This window comes from Mus caroli, unplaced genomic scaffold (assembly GCF_978045245.1).
Source record: "Mus caroli unplaced genomic scaffold, Mus_caroli_1 scaffold_1, whole genome shotgun sequence".
NCBI classification, from domain to species: domain Eukaryota; kingdom Metazoa; phylum Chordata; class Mammalia; order Rodentia; family Muridae; genus Mus; species Mus caroli.
In genome coordinates, this window is record NW_028227256.1 from 132,015,593 (window position 1) to 132,034,033 (window position 18,441).

The following is an 18,441-nucleotide window of genomic DNA, read 5'->3' on the forward strand; positions in this document are numbered from 1 at the left end:
GCTAATGCACAGGACTATGGGAAGGAAGGATACAGAATGAGAAGGAGCTTTGATTAACCATCTGAGTCACTTTAACTCTCGAACCCTGGATTAGATTTGGGATCAGCACAACTTCCTCTCCCAAACCCCTATGCCATAAAAAAGATCATTAATGTCATTTGGATCACCTCATCAGGCATGTGTCTTCTGTGCCCATGCTGGCTGCTGGGAATGGGTTCCATCTGGGGTGATGGAAGGTGCTGTGAGAGCCTACTACTTTTCTAGAATAGGACAGGAAACAAGAGTTCATCCTCAGAGTCCTGGAAGCGGTGGCACTCCTGTGAATAGTATGACTCATCTTTGAGAGCCATCAGGAAGGAGATGGGTCCATGAAGTCCACATCGACTCTTGTAAACTAGAAAAACCACACGGCACAAAATGAAAAGGGGAGGGAAAAAAATCATTATTGTGTCTTATGCCCATCAGTATGGACAGATTAGAAGGTTGGTAATTCAAGACCCAAATGTTTACCAACCAAGAAAGTTTTCTTGTGGGCTCTCTCCATGGTCTTTTACCCCCTTCTCCTTCCTTGCCAGCCTCTACCTTCCAAATGATTAGACTACATGAAAGACACCGGAATAAGGATTTACAGAGACATAAACAAGCACCAACGAGTTACCAGAAAGCAGGTATCAAAAATAATGTTCCACAGAGCCCCAGAAGATAACAACAAACTGCTCGTGTGTGAGAGAGAAGGACAGAGACAGAAAAATGCACAGACATCAGGTCCCGTAGCAGCCTCCAATACCTAGTATTTTATTTTAGTGCTTAGGCAGGGACTGAGAAACAAACACATTGAACACAACTTATTGGTCTTCATCCCCAAGTGCAAGGGACTCTGGCGAGCCTCTCCTGGAGCCGAGGCCCTCCAAAGGTTGTTGTTCTTCACCAGCCAACTTTGGTGAGGGTTAGAATCAGGAGTTGGAAGGAAAGGGAATAGCAAAAGTTGCAGAATTAAGATAGGTTGCATTCTTCTGAAGGTGCCTGGAGGTTGTGGGACCCAGTTTTTTCTTTCTGAGGAGTCCTAGTAGTCTCAACCAAGAAGTGTGTAGGTTGGGAGGAATGCTGCGGCTTTGCTCTTTGCCATGGATTTTTAGGCAGTGGGGGGGAGCTCGGGCTTTTTGCTTCTTAGAAGTCTGGATGAGCATCCCGAGGGGTTATAGCACCATAAGGAGGCTCAACCTTCCGAAATTGCCACTGAACCATGATCCCTTTTTTGTTTTTTTTGAGATGGTTGATCCTACTGTGAGGGGCCCAGATGTGCAACTGTAAACAGGGTCCCAGGCTCCAGAAGGAAAGTGTAGGCTTCGAGAGCACTTCACTGGATGGGAACGCACTTCCTGGAGGACAGCTATTTGAGGCCTGAACTAAATGCAGCAGTCAACTGAGAGAAGAGGGTGGTGGATCCCAGGAATAGAAATGAAGTCAAAGTATGCGAGGCCTCCAGAATCAACTTGCTGCAGACCCAAATAAAATTCTCGATGGTATCCATAGTCACCACAGAGACACCTTCTCTGTAGTCTGAGGCAGTTGGAATGGAAGAAGGCATTTCCTACTTCCCTTCTTCTTAAGTAGCCAGTAACATCCGTGTCAGAAGGCACTGGCTGGGCAGCACCAGAAAAAGAGGGTGAAAGGCTCAAGTGTTAGGATGTTAGCAAAAGTCTGAGCCTTGCCATGTACTGGAGCTTTGGATAGGGTTCAGAAGAGACCTATGTCCAAAGTAGGCCTATCCAGTCTTCCCTTCCTTCTAAGTTGGAACACCCAGCTCTGGAGGCCTTCTCATTCTGCACAGCAGAGACCTTAAGGCAGTGATTTCAGCACCATCCTCGGACAGCCAGCCTCTTCCCACCACAGAATTGCATATTTTGCAGCTGAGTTGGGGATCTTCACAGCTCGTGGAATTAGCAGCAGTAGCAGTAACAGTCTCCAGAATAGAGGACCCTGTCATCCCTGGGGCTACCAGGTGAATATAGAAGCTTTTGCCGGGGGGTGGATGGGCACAAGAGGGACAAGCTAGACCTTCTTGAGGATCTAAATGAAAATAGACTATTAAGAGTCAGGGGCACGTAATTCCTTGGTTGGTTGGAACAGTGACCCAGGTTAGTTTGCCTAAAGAATCTTGGTATAGATTCTGGTAAGTCGTGTGCTACTAAGGAATCTGAAGAGCATATTCTGAGGTCCAGGCTTTATAGTATATATCCCTGAACTGCAGAGCGCTGACACATTAGCCCACGAGGCAGCTCAACCTGGAATCTGGTTCCACTGGTTTCCAGAAATGACAGAAGTAGATTTTTCCACTCAAGACAAGCAAGATTCCACAGTTCTTCAGGCTTCATTTAAACTGATCCCCAATCTTCTGCCTACAACATATTGGAGATCTAATCAAAGGCTTCTTTTAGTTGACTCCTTGGGCTTCACCTGCATCTCTCTCAGATGATTTTCAAGGTCCAGATAATAAAGGGATGCTTACTTAAAGGAGATTAACATTGCCTCCTAGACCTTGAACTTAAGGACCAAGTCTTGTCTTTTTAAAAACGTAGTGACTGGTACTCGGTTAAATACTCAGTAAGTACTTGTCAAATGAAGGAGTGTGGGTTAGGAAAAGGGCAACTTCTGCAAGTCGTATATCTCTTTGGAAGGCAGATATTGGCCACCAAGTCAAACTCTTTGAGCCTTTTATTCTGATCTGAAGCAGGTCACACGGTTGCTCCATCTCTTATAAGTGACTATTCACCTGTCAAAAACAAATAATAAGGGCGAGCTAGGGAATCTTGCTTGATTCAGTCAGGCAAAGTGGCTACCATCCAAATAGTGCAGTGAGGGCCCTAACAGGCCATAAGACAGGCGGGCGTTTCCAGTATTTTGGTTTCCTCCCAGTCCGTGATGAAGCTCAGGGTAGGACTAACATGCTGGAGGACGGCAGTTGAGCTTCCAGGTAGACCATGTGCTTTCTCAAAAGGAATCAAAGAGACTGAGTTCTTCTTCTCTTACTATTTATGAGCCAATGTTTCTTGTCCCATGTAAGCCCCAAGGATGCCAGGGACAGTGGCATGGGAGGTGTCTAACTTGTACCAATATTATAGAATTAAATTCTCCAAAGAAAACCCACTTGGAAAGCAAAACTATCCCCTGGAAGGAAACCCAAGTATCTTATTGATGTGAGGAAACTGGAGGTGGGGGTAAATAAATAGGCAAATGGAAGGAAAAAATAGAAAAATTTAAAAATTAAAAAGTAGGGTTTATTGACTTTTCATGCACGTTCAGTTAGAGGGCAGAAAGACAGCTTGTGGTCTTTCTCTGAAGGCTGTGATGTTACTCTTGTGGTCTGGTGACATTTTAGACTGGCAGCCATCTTGCAATGTCCCCTCTTGTCATCCAGAAGGCAAGATCTGGCAGCTCTCTTTCCATCTTGGCAACTGGGCCCCTCCTTCCAGCTTCATCTTTTCCATTGCCGTTTTTACCTTCTACAGGTTGATTTACACATATATTTTTTGTTTTGTTTTGTTTTTTTGTTAAACCACATGCTTCTTTTTTCTGGGCTCTGGCCAGATCTCGGGGGGGGGGGGGGGAGGTTGTTGGCAGTGTCGACAGAACTGGGAAGGGTTTGCAAGGAAGTCTGTAGAGCTTCCTGCCTCCCTTAGATTTGCCCACATGTGACTGTCTCAGAGGTGTTTGCGAGAATGAGCTTGGAACTGCTGCAGTTGGTTTGTTTGTTTATATCTTCCGAATCCCTCCCCAGAAAGCCCAAGAGTTTGTAGGTGAAACAAAACTCGAAGAAAAGACCAGAATCATCTTTTCTCCTAAGTCGTAAGAGGAGGCCAGCAAATGTATTTAAGGGGCACGGAGTTCTCAAACTCCACCCCCTCCAATTCCTAGTAGGAAGTTCTCAAAGGTTCAGCACCGAGAACCCATCCCTCCTCCTGCCCTCTTCTTCCCTCCTGTTCTCTTGGCGAGGCTGGTGAGCCAGAGCTATGAAGGAAGAGGGCAGAGGAGAGCTAATGATGCTGAAGCCAGCCTTCTGCCCTCCAGGGTGACAGTGACTGCTGGGCCCTCAGAGTGTCGCCTGGAGGTTGGGGTCCAGGATAGTCTCTCGATCTGGTGACTCAATGTAGTTGGCAGCTTCTTGAAGTTTCAGCAGCATGGCCATCTAAAAAGAGGCAGACATGGGTGAATGCAAGAGGGGGAGTGCTAGGTCCTGCCTATAGGGAAACCCAACCCAACCCAACCAGCCAAACCCTATAATCCTGTATCATAGGTCTGATCCTTGGTGTGTCTAAGAACATGGAGTTTAGAGATGGTTCATAAAGAAGTGACAACTGCTTCAATCCTGATTGTAACCCATGCACACGAACCATCCCCTGGGATACCTTTGTTATAAGAGCTGTCATGGGTGCAGAGGATACCAAAGAACAATACTTCCCATGTTTCAAGATGCAGTCCAGGGAGTGGTAGAGGTCGATACCTACCAGCTTATACCGGGAGTACTGAGAGAAGTGCTGTAATTGGCCCTGGACTCTTGGAATTCCCTTGCAGTAGATTATACCCCAACAGCTAGGTTCTGTGCTATCCCCAGACACTGTGTCAAGTCTACCACCACCTCAGCGTACTCCTCTGTCCCTCCCTTTTATAGTTCAAGCTTCGGCTAAGTGAGCCTGGTTGGTGCTACTCACACAACGGGCGGGCTCTTCTGTTTATGTTATTCATCAGTCTTCCAACCAAAAAGTGTCTTGACATAGAGAACAGCCGTTTTCAACAAAGTCAACATTTAAGTAAAACTATATGATGACTCCATTGGAATTATTCCCTACTGGAAAGGTGCAATGGCAAGATCAACTGATTTGTTTTGTTTTGTTTTGTTTTTGATTTTTCGAGACAGGGTTTCTCTGTATAGCCCTGGCTGTCCTGGAACTCACTCTGTAGACCAGGCTGGCCTCGAACTCAGAAATCCGCCTGCCTCTGCCTCCCAAGTGCTGGGATTAAAGGCGTGCGCCATCACGCCCAGCTTAAGATCAACTGATTTGTGTATGTTAAGTTTCATTGCATTCTGCTAACTTACCCTTTAACGTGGTTTTAGTAACGAACATTCCCACAGTGAAGAAGGAAAGTCTGTGCTTCAGACACTCTATTACCAATGTAAAGGGGCAGTTCCTTGACTTAATTTGCATTTCCTCATTGTTAGACAGGTTGGGGATCTTATGTCCTTATGTCACCTGTATCTCCTCTAATCAAATGTCTCTTGTAGCTCTCACTCGGTCTTTGGTTTATAAGCTGTTTTTTTCTTCGTGTAATTTACATTTATTTTTTAGTGTGTGTGTGTGTGTGTGTGTGTGTGTGTGTGTGAGATGCAGGTGAATGTGGCTGTGCACGAGCCATGTCATACAAGTGGAGGTCAATGGACAACTTTTGGGAGTCATTTCTCTCCTGAAACAGGATGTCAGCTTTGTGTGACAAATTCTTTTACCTGTTGAGCCATTTTGCTAGCCCTGAGGGCGTCTTTTCACTTTACATATTGAAGATGCTAATTCTTTTGGCTAGATCCATTGAAGTACCTCCCCCTAGCTTACATTTAACAGACTCCATGCAGCTGATGAACTCTCAGCTGAATATCAGGGGCGGCAGAAGGGAAAGTGCTACAGCCCTTACTGTGCTATTTCCTTGGTTGATGAGAGTTTCTACGTTTTTAATTTTTATTATTTTTAATTGTGTGTGTCTGCATGTAGGTATGACCATGTGAACACAGTGCCCGCACAGGTCAGCTGTGTCAGATCCCCGAGGAGCTGGAGTCCTAAGCTTAGATGTGTGATGAAAACTGAATCTGTGTTCTCTGCAAGAGCAGCAAATGCTTGCTTGTAAGAGCCGAGCCACCTCTCCAGGCCTTCTTTGGTCTATTTTCTTATACAGACTGCCTGAAACTTGGGTCTTGGCTAGAATATATTTTCCCAAATGTGTTATTTGGCTTCAGCTAGGATGCAGGCATGAGGTCAACCCAAGAATCCTGATGCTCAGAGTTCCTCGCTGGCCTCATTCTGGTCCTGGCTTTGCTGAAACCCTTCAATGCCTGAGCCCCATCAGCACATTCCAAGAGTAGATGAACTCAGTTCTGTAATCCTCTGTGACTCTTTTTTAGAGGACTCACCAGGGGATCTGAGTCGAGGGAGTTTGGAGTGCTGTCTTTGACTGTCCTGTCCTCCGGGGGTGAGGCAGTGCTGTGGGGGCCCACAGAAGGCGGGGGCAGGTGGTAGAGCTTTGATTGGTCTTGTTGGGCCGACGGCCAGGGAAGAGTGTCTCGGACCCATTCCACCGGGTCTTCCCAAGCTGCTTTCTGTCCATGAACCTGGAGAGGAAAAAACTTGAACTATGAGAGGGGCAACAGAATGGAAGCTTACTATGTAGTCTCGCTGTGTTTCATAAAAAATATGGTCCCTGGAAATACATCCTTCCTTAAACAGAAAGACTTGAGGTTTGCATCTATGTAGTTGAACTTCCCACAAAAGAAAACAAGTTGGTATAAACTTCCAGAAAAATTAAGAATAAAATCTCATATTGTCTTAAAAGTTTGTTTAGAGGTAGGGTTTCTAAAAACAAACAAACAAACAACATTATCACTATGTGGTCCTGGCTGTTGTGGTGCTTGCTATGTAATGTAGTCCAGGCTGGCCTCAAACTCATAGCTTCCGGAGAGTATAGACATGTGCTACATACCTACTTAAACCTTAAAAATTGATAATTTTTTTGCACTAGATAGTGCAGGCTGGCCTCAAATCTGTGATGATCACACCTTGTCCATTTATTCACATGCTAGAATTAAAGGCATGTGACACACCATGGCCTAAATTAACTAACAAAGTATTTAGTTAGTTAGTTAGGATCTGGGAATTGAGACTAGGGACTTAAGTCTAGTAGACAAGTGATCTGCCACTGAGCTGTATCTCCAGTCCTATATTTACTTATTTTATTTTATTTTATTTTATTTTTATTTTTTATTTTTTTGGTTTTTTGAGACAGGGTTTCTCTGTATAGCCCTGGCTGTCCTGGAGCTCACTTTGTAGACCAGGCTGGCCTCGAACTCAGAAATCCGCCTGCCTCTGCCTCCCAAGTGCTGGGATTAAAGGCGTGCGCCACCACGCCCGGCTCTTATTTTATTTTAAAATAAAAATTGCACCAATGACAGGTGATACAAAAGGATAGGATACAGGCAAAGGAAACATGGATTTTGAGAGAGAGTATAAAGCTATGCTTTTTCCCAATTTCAACTCTGCCATAGCTGCTGCTGCTGGTGGTTTTTGTCCATGTGGTGGATAAATGAGTAAAGACTTTAGTCCATGGTAAAAGTGGAAAGCCCTGGGTGATGCTGCATGGCTTCGGCACAGCCATCCTGACCGTACAGAGGCTTACTGGGATGTGCAGACTGCGAGACTGGGCAAGTGTTCAAGTGGCTCCTTAATCTAGCTATGCAATGTTATATTTGTGAGTCTCTGGAAAAAAAGCAATTAAAATAATATAGAATCATATATATTTATAAAGCACAGCACATTTAAAACACGTATCAGTTGTAGAATGGTCAAATCAGTCTAATGACCTCCTATTTTTTGGGAGAACACTTTATATATTTTCTTTTAAAGTATATGGTAATTGATCTTAGTGGCCGAGTCTCTTGAACTTATTCCCTCTGTCTGGATGAGCCTCTGTATCCTCTGGCTGACATGGACCCCACCTACTTCTCTACTCTTCTCTGCCTCTGTGGGTTTGGCTTTGGTAAGCTCCATATGTAAGTGAGAACGTGCATCAAACATGCATTAGTTTATGTTTTTATCCCTGGCTTATTTCATGTAACATAATGCTCCGTACGTTCATCTGTCCACACTGCGTTGTATATACATGCATACATCTTCATTGTCCATTCACCCATGATGGGTGCCTTACACTACAACTATGTACAAATTTTATGACCCTGTAATTATACTTTCCAGGGAGAGTAATATTTCAATTTAGTCATATATAATATCTATTTGGGGGGGGGGTTATTTCAAGACAGGGTTTCTCTGTGCACTAGAGCCCTGGCTTTCCTGGACTCACTCTGTAGACCAGGCTGGTCTCAAACTCAGAGATCCAACTGCCTCTGCCTCCCAAGTGCTGGGTTTAAAGGCATGCACCACTGCTGCCCGGCTAGATATTATCTTTTAAATTGGAAATCTACTAATTATACTGCAAAATTTTCTTAACAATACTACAAAATTTATAAATAAAATAATGACTCATAGTATTTGCTAGAAAACACCTTTAGAAATTTAATATATCATCATAAAGATCTATCTCAATAAAATTTATTTTATGTGTGATACATCGCTGAGAACTACCAGTCATTGAATCACAGGATGTTAGTGTTAGAATGGATGTCAGTAGTCATCATGAGATCAAATTTACCTAATTTCACAATAGGCTCTAAATAGCTATTTCTCAGACAAGACATGAAAAAAAAAGTCACTTCAGTATACTCAAGATCACTAATCACTACCAATCAAAACCAAGGTTAGTTAAGAGCTCAACCCAGTAAGAATGGTGGGTGCTGCCTCAAAGACTGCAGACCACCCATGTGGGGCAAATAGAAGCCTTGTACACTACTGGTGGGAACATAAATTAGTATCTCCACGATGGAAAACAGTATGATAACCCCTCAAAAAATTTAAAATAGAATGTCTTAGTTAGAGTTTTACTGCTGTGAACGGACACCATGACCAAGGCAAGTCTTATAAAAACAACATTTAATTGGGGTTGGCTTACAGGTTCAGAGGTTCAGTCCATTATCTTCAAGGTGGGAGAATGGCAGTATCTAGGCAGGCATGGCTCAGGCAGAGCTGAGAGTTCTACGTCTTCATCCAAAGGCTGCTAGTGGAAGACTGACTTCCAGGCAACTGGGGTGAGAGTCTTAAGCCCACACCCACATTGACACACCTACTCCAACCAGGTCACACCTATTCCAACAAGGCCACACCTCCAAATGGTGCCACTCCCTGGTCCAAGAATATACAAACCATCACATTCCACTCCCTGGCCCTCATAGACTTGTTCAAAAACATGAGTTGTTCAAAAACATGAGGGGGTCATACTTAAACATAGCATACATGCAAATGCATTTAGTCCAACTTTCAAAGTCCTCATAGTCTATAGCAGTCTCAACAATGTTAAAAGTCCAAAGTTCAAGGGCTCTTCTGAGATTCATCCAACTAATTAACTGTAATCCCCAAAGCAAGGCAGGAAACCAGCTGGGCAAACTCCAAACTCTGCATCTCCATGGCTGATGTCAAAGCAGTCTTCAGATCTCCATTCCTTTTTCATTTTTGTTGACTGCAACAAACTGCTTTCTCCTGGGCTAGTTCCACTCCCTGCAGCTTTCCTCAGCATGTATCCCATGGCTCTGGCATCTTTAACATCTTTGAGTCTCCGAGGCAATTTCAATGTTACAGTGTCTTGTTTCAGTGTCTGGGTTCCACTTGATCTTTTGGGCTCCTCCTAAGGGCTGGCATCACTTCTCCAGCTCTGCCCTCTGTAGCACTCTAAGCTCAGGTTGATCCACTCCACTATGACTGCTGTTCTTGGTGATCATCCCATGGTACTGACATCTCCAATACACTGGGGTGTTCCACTCCAACAAGGCTTCACCAATAGCCTCTCATAGGCTCTCTTCATGGTGCCAAGCATCAAATCCTTTGCCTGACCCCTTCAGTCCTGGGCCCTCAACTACAGTTGGGGCTACACCTTCTCCAATGGCCTTCCATGACCTCTCACAGTGCCAAGCCTCAGCTATTCTTCATGACCCCTTCATGCCTTCAAAACCAGAACCACCTAGGTGACTCTTACACATTACCAAGTCCAGCTGCAGCACAAGGTACAACCTTGGCTATCTCTGGAACACAGCTTCTTTGTGCTCCCAGAAAACAACTCCCAGATTTCAACTCAGTGATGCTGGTCTCTTCTTAATCATTGCTAATGTCTTAGCTCCAGCTAACCAGCATCAATTGTCCTAGTAGTTCCTTCCATTCTTAACTCTAGAGCCAGAGCCACAAGGCTGAAGCTGCCGAGTTCTGCTGCTTACAGAAACTAGAACATGACCCCCTTGTCACTGCCTAAGCTTGGCTATCCTGGATCTTGCTTTGTAGATTGACCTTGAACGCAGAGATCAGCATGCCTGTCTCCTGGAATTAAAGGTGTGTACCATCATGCCTGGATCTAAATTTAGCTGGGTAGGATCTTGACCCAAGGTCCCACTCCCTTAATCTGTTATCTCCTAGAACACAGGATTTTGCTCCATTTCACTTCCTGGTACCCCTTTAATACTTGAACCATATATTTTATATTTTTCCTTTCTAAGCTTGCTATGCTTGATCAAACTTCTCTTCATAAGACTTAACCAAAGAACAAAGTCTCTGCTGGGCTGTTTTGAAACTTCCTTTGTCAATTCGTTTAATTCGAGTCTCTTCACCTTAGCCTCAGGCAGACTTTTCAGAAAAGGGCAAAAAGTAGCCACATTCTTCCCCAAAATACCACAAAAACAGTCTTTATGCCATGTTCTGAAATTCTCCTCCTTTGAAATCTCTTGGGCCAGGTCAACACAGTTCAAATTACTCCCAGCAACAAAGTCTTCCATATTCCTACTAGGATGACCCATTAAGCACCATTTAAAGCATTCCACTGCTTTCCAAATCCAAAGTTCCAAAATCCACGTTCTTTCAAATAAAAGCATGGTCAGGCCTATCACAGCAATACCCCACTCCCAGTACCAACTTGTCTTAGTTAAGAGTTTTACTGCTGTGAACAGATACCATGACCAAGGCAAGTCTTATAAAAACAACATTTAATTGGGGTTGGCTTACAGGTTCAGAGGTTCAGTCCATTATCTTCAAGGTGGGAGAATGGCAGTATCTAGGCAGGCATGGCTCAGGCAGAGCTGAGAGTTCTACGTCTTCATCCAAAGGCTGCTAGTGGAAGACTGACTTCCAGGCAACTGGGGTGAGAGTCTTAAGCCCACACCCACAGTGACACACCTACTCCAACCAGGTCACACCTATTCCAACAAGGCCATACCTCCAAATGGTGCCACTCCCTGGTCCAAGAATATACAAACCATCACATAGAACTACTATATGATCCAGCAATCTTTCTGCTAAGTATATATTCAGAAGAAAGGAGCTTGGTATGTTGGAGGAGACATACATTTTCACTCCTGTATTGGTTAGCAACGAAATAACCAAGTGACAGAAATTACCCAAGTGTCTATCAACCGATGAATGGGATAAAGAAAATCTGTCTACAAACGTAGTGGAATATGGTTCAGTCATAAAAGAACTGAAACCTTGTAGTTCACAGCAGGCATGGTTGCAAGTATGGAAATAAGCCACACAGAGAAGGATAAGCATCATATGATCCCAGTCCTATGTGGTATATAAAAATTGATCTTACAGATACTTAAGAATAGTGGTTATCAGAGGCTGGGGAGCCCAGGCTGATCAGTGGCTAACAAGTCACAGTTAGAGAGCAATCTGAAGCCTGAGTAGTGTCAGAAGGTGAGGCTCACCTTGATCCCATCCTTGGCTCCTTCCTGTAGATAGGGAATGATGGAATTGTTCCACAGGTCAATGAACCAGGTCCGGAAGTCCTCAATGCCAATGGGACAGGACAGAAAGAAGCAAGGGCCTAGAGACAATGACGCAGCCGTGAAGAAGCCTGAGACCCTTGCCTGCCCTGCTTTACTCCTTGCTACAAAGCCCAGAGGTGTGACATCCAGAACATCGGAGGAAATTAGAAATTGTTCGAGAGCAGTGGGTGCCCACTGTCCAGCAAACCAATGATATTTACAAGGTGGGAATGAGACAGTAGGAAGGGAAGTGTCTCAGTTCCCTCCCGCATGCCCTCTCTCCCTTTTGCCATTAACCTTGAGAAGTGGGGGGAGTGGCAACTTTACATTTTTAACCTAGGGCCTTGCACATGATAAGTATGTGCCCTACCACTGAACTATGCTTACGGCACATTTATTTTGTTTAATTGACCTATCTATCTATTTTTAAGATCAGGGGAGGTTTCCATATGTTGCTCAGGCTGACCTTGAACTTGAGGTAGGTTCAAGCAATTCTGTCTTGGCCTACTCAATACCTAGAACCGCAGGTGTACACCACACTGCCTGGCTTTCTGTTGTCTGAAGAATTTTATCCAATCCATAAAGCTGTGTAGGAAGGGCCTATTCTAGAGTTCCTCCCTCCAGGGGATAAGATACAAGATATAAGATACTAGCCGGGCGTGGTGGCGCACGCCTTTAATCCCAGCACTTGGGAGGCAGAGGCAGGCGGATTTCTGAGTTCGAGGCCAGCCTGGTCTACAAAGTGAGTGCCAGGACAGCCAGGGCTACACAGAGAAACCCTGTCTCGGAAAAACCAAAAAAAAAAAAAAAAAAAAAAAAAAAAAAAAAGATATAAGATACTGCTTCCAGCCCCTCCACCCCCCAAGGGGATGCTGGACCCTGTACCAATGAGGAAGTCCGAGGTGCTGTGCTTCTCCAGGAAGGTGTGGAGGTGATACCACAGCTTGGGCACCCAGTCCAGCACCCGAAGTAGCTCTTCCTTGTTAGCATTGACATCACTGTCTGACTCTACCAACTTCCTCCGCAGGTAACGGACCAGAAAGCCATTGGCTGGCTCCACATTGTTCGAGAAGGTCAGCATCCTGCCACCAGGGATAGGAAGAACAGGGTCAGGGTGTCAGTGGGGACACTGCCAGGATCCATCCTGGGATCTGGCCATCTGCCTGCCTGTCTCTCACTAACGCCCCCTTGACTTCTTTTCAAGTGACAGGAGGTGATGATGGCAGTTAGGTAGCAGCTCTGGAAGGCAGGGCTGACTTCCAACTCTGTTGTCCTCATTTAACTACCTAGCCTCACAGAGTGACCAACAGGAAAGTCCTCAGCACAGCAGCCAGCTAGGGTCTCTTCTAGGCTCTTGTTCTTTCCCTTCCCTTAAAATCTTCCTCTTCCACACTATGACTGATGTACAAGACCATCTACTTCCTGATGCCCTACAGCCTGACAGGTCTGACCATTCACTCTTGCCACTTACGGCTCCTCTGCCCACAAGTTCAGGATTTACTTATTATTTACAGACCCCTGGGGAAGGCCAAGAGGTTCACGCAGGGACATAGTTCTTACCTGAAGCTCAAGTGCAAGCCATGGTTGGGTGTCATTTTTACAGGCTGATTGGTGGTACCTATAATATAGGGACTGTGGGAAGAAAGGGAGGATTCACTTAGATCCGCCTTAACGATTGCTGTCCGCCATGTGCACACAGTGGGCAGCTCACAGGGGCTGGGCTGGGCTGCATTCTCCTCCCTCTTCCCACGGTGCTAAGTGGTCCTCCCTGATCTTACCATTTGTGATACTTGCAGGTGAGGGCCCCATTGACCAGCTCACTGATGGAGCCTGCCTCACTCAGATCATCCAGGAGGATCACCAAGGGTACATCCCCTATCCCTGTTTCCCGGTCTATCTGGTTGGCTAGGTTGGAGAGGTACAGTTGCAGATCCTAGAATAAATGAAGACAGTGGGTGAGCACTCAAGAGTCAGCAACTCAAGAACCTAGAGAAACTTTGTTCATTCCATATTGCTCCGGGGCCCTCAGCCCCTGTTGGATATACTTGTACATTGGATTTCAGAACTGACCATCCATCCATCCATCCATCCATCCATCCATCCACCCACCTACTTTCTATGTATTTATGTATGTATGTATGTATGTATGTATGTATCTATCTATCTATCTATCTATCTATCTATCTACTGAAGTGCTGGGGACTATCTATCTATCTACTGAAGTGCTGGGGATTGAACCTAGGGCCTTGCACATGCTAGGCAGGCACTCTACCACTAAGCTAAAAAACAAATCCTTTGAGCAGTAATCTTCAACCCCCCACCAAGTATGGAGTATCTATTCTGAACTGGCTTTTCACGGACTTGATGCCACAACCTTCTCTGCTTGGGAGAGCCAAGGTTTGTACCAGTCCAGTTTTAGGGTACACTCAAGGTACATCTCCAGGGGAGATGACATGTAAGATTTAATTCTGAACCCCTTCTCACTATAGCCCACGGTCTGATGGTAATACGGAAAAGCCACCTGGCGGGAAGAAGATAAAGCTGAATGGCTATGATTGACAGCACTGGCAGAGTGCAGAGGAAAAGAGGCTACAGTTCACTGTTGATCAACTAAAGGAACTGAGGTAGTGGTGAAAGAAATTATGAAGGAGGAAGGTATGGGCAAAAGAAGCTAAGAGCGTGCTGGGGCTGTTGGAACAGCCTATAATTCTAGTTACTTGGGAGGCTAAGTCAGGAGGACTGCATGGTCAGATAACCTGGGAAACTTATGGGGAGCCTGGCTCAAAGTAAGAAGTAAGAGAGAGCTCGGGGATGTAGCTCAGTTTACAAAGTGCTTACCCAGCATGCACGAGACCTTGTGCTAAATACTCAACACCATACATACGCAACTGGGGCAGGGGAGAGGATGGTGGGAGGACTGCTAGTTCCAGGCCAGCCTGGGCTACACAAGACCCTGACTGGAAAGAAAGGAGAGGAAGGGTGGGGAGGAGAAAAGAGATGACAAGAAAGGGGTATCAGAGGAAGACAAGAGTGGGAAAGAACACTGGAGATAGAGAAGGAAGTAAGGCAGATCTGTGGGAAGGAAAAAGGACGAGGGGCAGGAAGGGGCCAGGGATAGGCTTGTGGAAGGCTGAGGCCCGCACACACGGGCAGGAGGTCTCAGGAGGAAGCCACCTTGCAAGACTGCTGGTGCATGTTGAAAGTGCTGACGATGCCATCCGTGACCTCGCGGCCGGAGCGCTCCACCAGGTACTCGGCTAGCCGATTGGTCAAGTAGGTCTTGCCGGTGCCACTGGGGCCGGAGAGCACCAGGCGCCGGTGCTTGAGCAGGAGGCTGATGTAGTGCTGCATCATGGGCTTGGGGATAAGCGTCTCAAACACCAGGCTGTCGACACACTTCTCTTTCAGACCTGCACCCCACCCCAGAGAGCATGAGTCTTCACCAGCTCGCGGTGTGGCAAGACACCCAACGAGCTTCCCCATCGCCATCTAGGGGTCCACTGAGGAACCCCCTCCTCCCAGCTCTGAAAGCCTGGACCTCATTTTTAGGGACACACTATGAGTTATAGAGAATAGGAGGAGAAAGAAGCCTGAATTTGGCAAAAACATTAGACTGGATCTTACTAATCTTTGTTATTTTCTATATCCCCCAAGCTCCTTCGCGTTCAGAATTTCTCAACAATTTCTTTTTTTTTTTTGTTTTTTTTTTCGAGACAGGGTTTCTCTGTGTAGCCCTGGCTGTCCTGGCACTCACTTTGTAGACCAGGCTGGCCTCGAACTCAGAAATCCGCCTGCCTCTGCCTCCCGAGTGCTGGGATTAAAGGCGTGCGCCACCACGCCCGGCTTCAACAATTTCTTATTACATGAATGTATGATACATTATCTGATGATCCTCTCCCCGCTGCCATGGTACACTACGTCACACCAAGGGACAAAGACTAACCTTTGAGAGCGACCGATATGTTATTGACACCTCGGCGGCAAGGAGGCATCTCTGGGGGCTCAGCATCCAGCACTCGTTTCACGTGGCTGAGGCTATAGCCGTGTATGGACTCAGTGCTCAGTCCCAGGGTGGAGGCTGGGTCCATTTTAGAAATGTAGTCCTGATGGGAGAACAAGAGCGCTGAAAAGGCACAGCTATGGATGGAAAAGCCGGGAGAAAGATCAACTATCAGAGGCAATAGGGAGGTGTAGGAAGACCAGGCAATGTGCATCCTCCTAGTCTGCCCTCCTCAAGAAAGCACCAAAGGTTCCTAGGATCTCAAGGCCTGGATGGCTGAAAGGCCCTTGAGAAGATGAGTAACCTCTGTGAGTGTGAGGACCATCTTACCTTGAACACTTGGAAAACGGCTTCATCCAGCATCTTCCAGTCAACTTTGCCACTGACCTTGCTGCAACCCAGGAAGAACTCCTGCTGCTTTAAGTCCTGTAAGGTTAAGGTTGAAACATGTGAACCTCGGCAAAGATGACCTGAGAAGGGGAGATCATAGACCACCTCAGGAGCTGAGTGCTCTCGTCAGGCAAATATTCGGAGCTCTCGTTTCCTCGCCCAAGTGTGATGGTACAGGTGCTCCTCTGCTCTTTGTGACAGCAACCCCCAAAAGAGGAGGCAGGAGGATCAGAAGGCGAGGTTAGCCTCTGCTACCAAGCGCGTTCGAGCTCAGCTTGAGCTACATGAGACCCTGTCCTTCTTTCCCCAGCTCCACAATAAAACCACTATGAGTTGGGCTGGACAGATGGCTCAGCAGTTAAGAGCACTGACTGCTCTTCTGAAGTCCTGAGATCAAATCCCAGCAACTACATGGTGGTTCACAACCACCTGTAATGAGATCTGATGCCCCCCTTCTGGGGTGTCTGAAGACAGCTACAGTGTACTTACATATAATAAATAAATAAATAAATCTTTTTTAAAAATTAAAACAAAACAAAACAACAACAACAAAAACCCCAAACCATTAAGATCTTATGAGTTCAAAGTGCACTCTGTACACTTAAGCCACGGGAGCACTTGCTGTTTACTCTCATGGTTGTGTGACTGGCTGGGAGCTGTGGCTCACTGTCCTCATCCAGGATCTTGAATGTTTCATACTACATACCATGAACAGACTGAAACTCAAAATGTGAGTACACTCTCTACTACACACACATTGATTTTAAACCAGTATAACCTGGGGCCGTCTACATCAGGCTGGTTCCTACGCTGGCCCTCCCTAAAGCCCCTTACCCCTTTGATGATGTGCTGGGGCGGCATCCGGACCACCACCCGCAGGGTCACCTCTTCCTTTGAACCACAGGTGCTGATGCCATCCATGGGTGAGAGGTCTGTGGAGATTGAAAAGGACCAATAGGTTTTAAGGCCTCAGGCTTACTTCACGTTTGCAGCTATTTTCCTTTCCAAACAATGATTCCTTATGTATGGCCAAGAGGAGCCGGGAGCCCCAGTTCAAAAGGCATAGAGCTAAAATCCTAACAACTGCTCCTGCTTACTGACAGCATTGAGCTCAACACCACTACCTCCCGGTTTAAGGATGCCACAGGAGGAAGGATATCAGTGAGCCACGCCCCCCCACCCCCCCACCCCCACAGCCCTCTGCCCATACAAGTTCTCCCCAAGCAGGTACCTGTGTCTGTGAGACTGGGACTGAAAGGATGGCTGAGTGCAAGGCCCAGGGAACGTCGAGGGGACGACAGAGCCGATGACCCAGGGACCTGCCCTGGAGTGCAGCCTGAGGAGGGGCCGGGGGCAACCTTCAGTCGGTCATTCTCTGCTTTCAGCAGGTCCACCTCCAACTGTGGGCAGAACAGACAGGGCAGGTGGCAGGGTGGCAGAGATGTCCGGCCCTGCCCTCCTCTCCTGCAGCTCTGCCCAGACACTGACCTGCATATTGTGCATGGTCTCCCGAAGCTGGTCCAGCTGGTGGGCAGAGTTGAGGGCCTCCAACCGGATATCCGTGAGCTTCATCTCTTTCTCCCATAGCTCAGAGCGCAGTTCCGATACCTCCTTCTTCTCTGGCTCCTCCTCTTCATTGGCTTGGAACAGTCTAGTGTGGGGGACTGAATGAGCAGGGGTCCTGTAAGAAAGCAAGAGTCAGCCTGGATCCCACAGATGCACTGGGTCGTAGAGGATACTGACATGTCTGGCCCATAGTCCCATTTCCTTCTGTGTATAGACTCTTAATTGGTCTATCAGAAAGGGTCCCTTCCTGGGTCTCACACACCCAGGGAAAGGCCATAAGTATGGTGGCATGTGTCAGGGTCTGTGGGCTTCCAGCTAGCTCCAGCCAGCAGTTTACCAGGGTGGCTGGTGGAGAGAGCACTTACTCGGTGACCTCGGTGCCCACAGAGGATGCGGTGGAGGACTTGATGGAGGGGGAGGCAGTCTCAGTGGAGCCGTGTTGGAGTTTGGGGGATGACGGGGCTGAGGAGTCAGGCGTGGCAATCTCCTCAATGTCAGAGTAGGAGGAGGCTGACTTGGGGCCCTTTTTAATACTGAAGGCTTTGTTGAAGGAACTCCGAAGCTAGAAGAGAGCAGATTCCAGGGAGGAGAGAGATGTCAAGGCTATGTGCTGGGCTGGGGAGAACAGCTTTAGGGCTGGGCTGGGACAGGGACGTGGAGGCAGAGGATTTACTTTTATGACACCCACTGTGTGAAGTATGGCTTGATATGGACAGAGGAATTTATCTAGAAATCAAGACTGAGAGAAAATGACAGGGCTGAGAAACCTGTTGTGTCCCTCGTGCCAGAAAAGAAAACAACCCAACCCCCTCCC

At 46.6% G+C, this 18,441-nt stretch overlaps 1 protein-coding gene across 3 annotated transcripts in view; it reads right to left on the minus strand.

The window, feature by feature from the left end:
• Window positions 1-426: 426 nt before the first annotated feature.
• The window catches only part of Nav1 (neuron navigator 1), a 252,030-nt gene continuing 234,015 nt past the window's right edge, over window positions 427-18,441 (minus strand). For all 3 annotated transcript variants that reach the window (XM_029481039.2, XM_029480839.2, XM_021170154.3), the window contains 13 exons: window positions 17,993-18,189; window positions 17,550-17,742; window positions 17,293-17,461; window positions 16,896-16,993; window positions 16,002-16,097; window positions 15,615-15,774; window positions 14,846-15,081; window positions 13,450-13,604; window positions 13,232-13,303; window positions 12,557-12,753; window positions 11,612-11,730; window positions 6,176-6,373; window positions 427-4,186 (listed from right to left, as the gene is read on the minus strand). In XM_029481039.2, coding sequence (XP_029336899.1) covers window positions 4,091-4,186; window positions 6,176-6,373; window positions 11,612-11,730; window positions 12,557-12,753; window positions 13,232-13,303; window positions 13,450-13,604; window positions 14,846-15,081; window positions 15,615-15,774; window positions 16,002-16,097; window positions 16,896-16,993; window positions 17,293-17,461; window positions 17,550-17,742; window positions 17,993-18,189 — 1,986 coding nt within the window. In that variant the 3' untranslated portion in view covers window positions 427-4,090. The remainder of the gene's footprint in view (window positions 4,187-6,175; window positions 6,374-11,611; window positions 11,731-12,556; window positions 12,754-13,231; window positions 13,304-13,449; window positions 13,605-14,845; window positions 15,082-15,614; window positions 15,775-16,001; window positions 16,098-16,895; window positions 16,994-17,292; window positions 17,462-17,549; window positions 17,743-17,992; window positions 18,190-18,441) is intronic.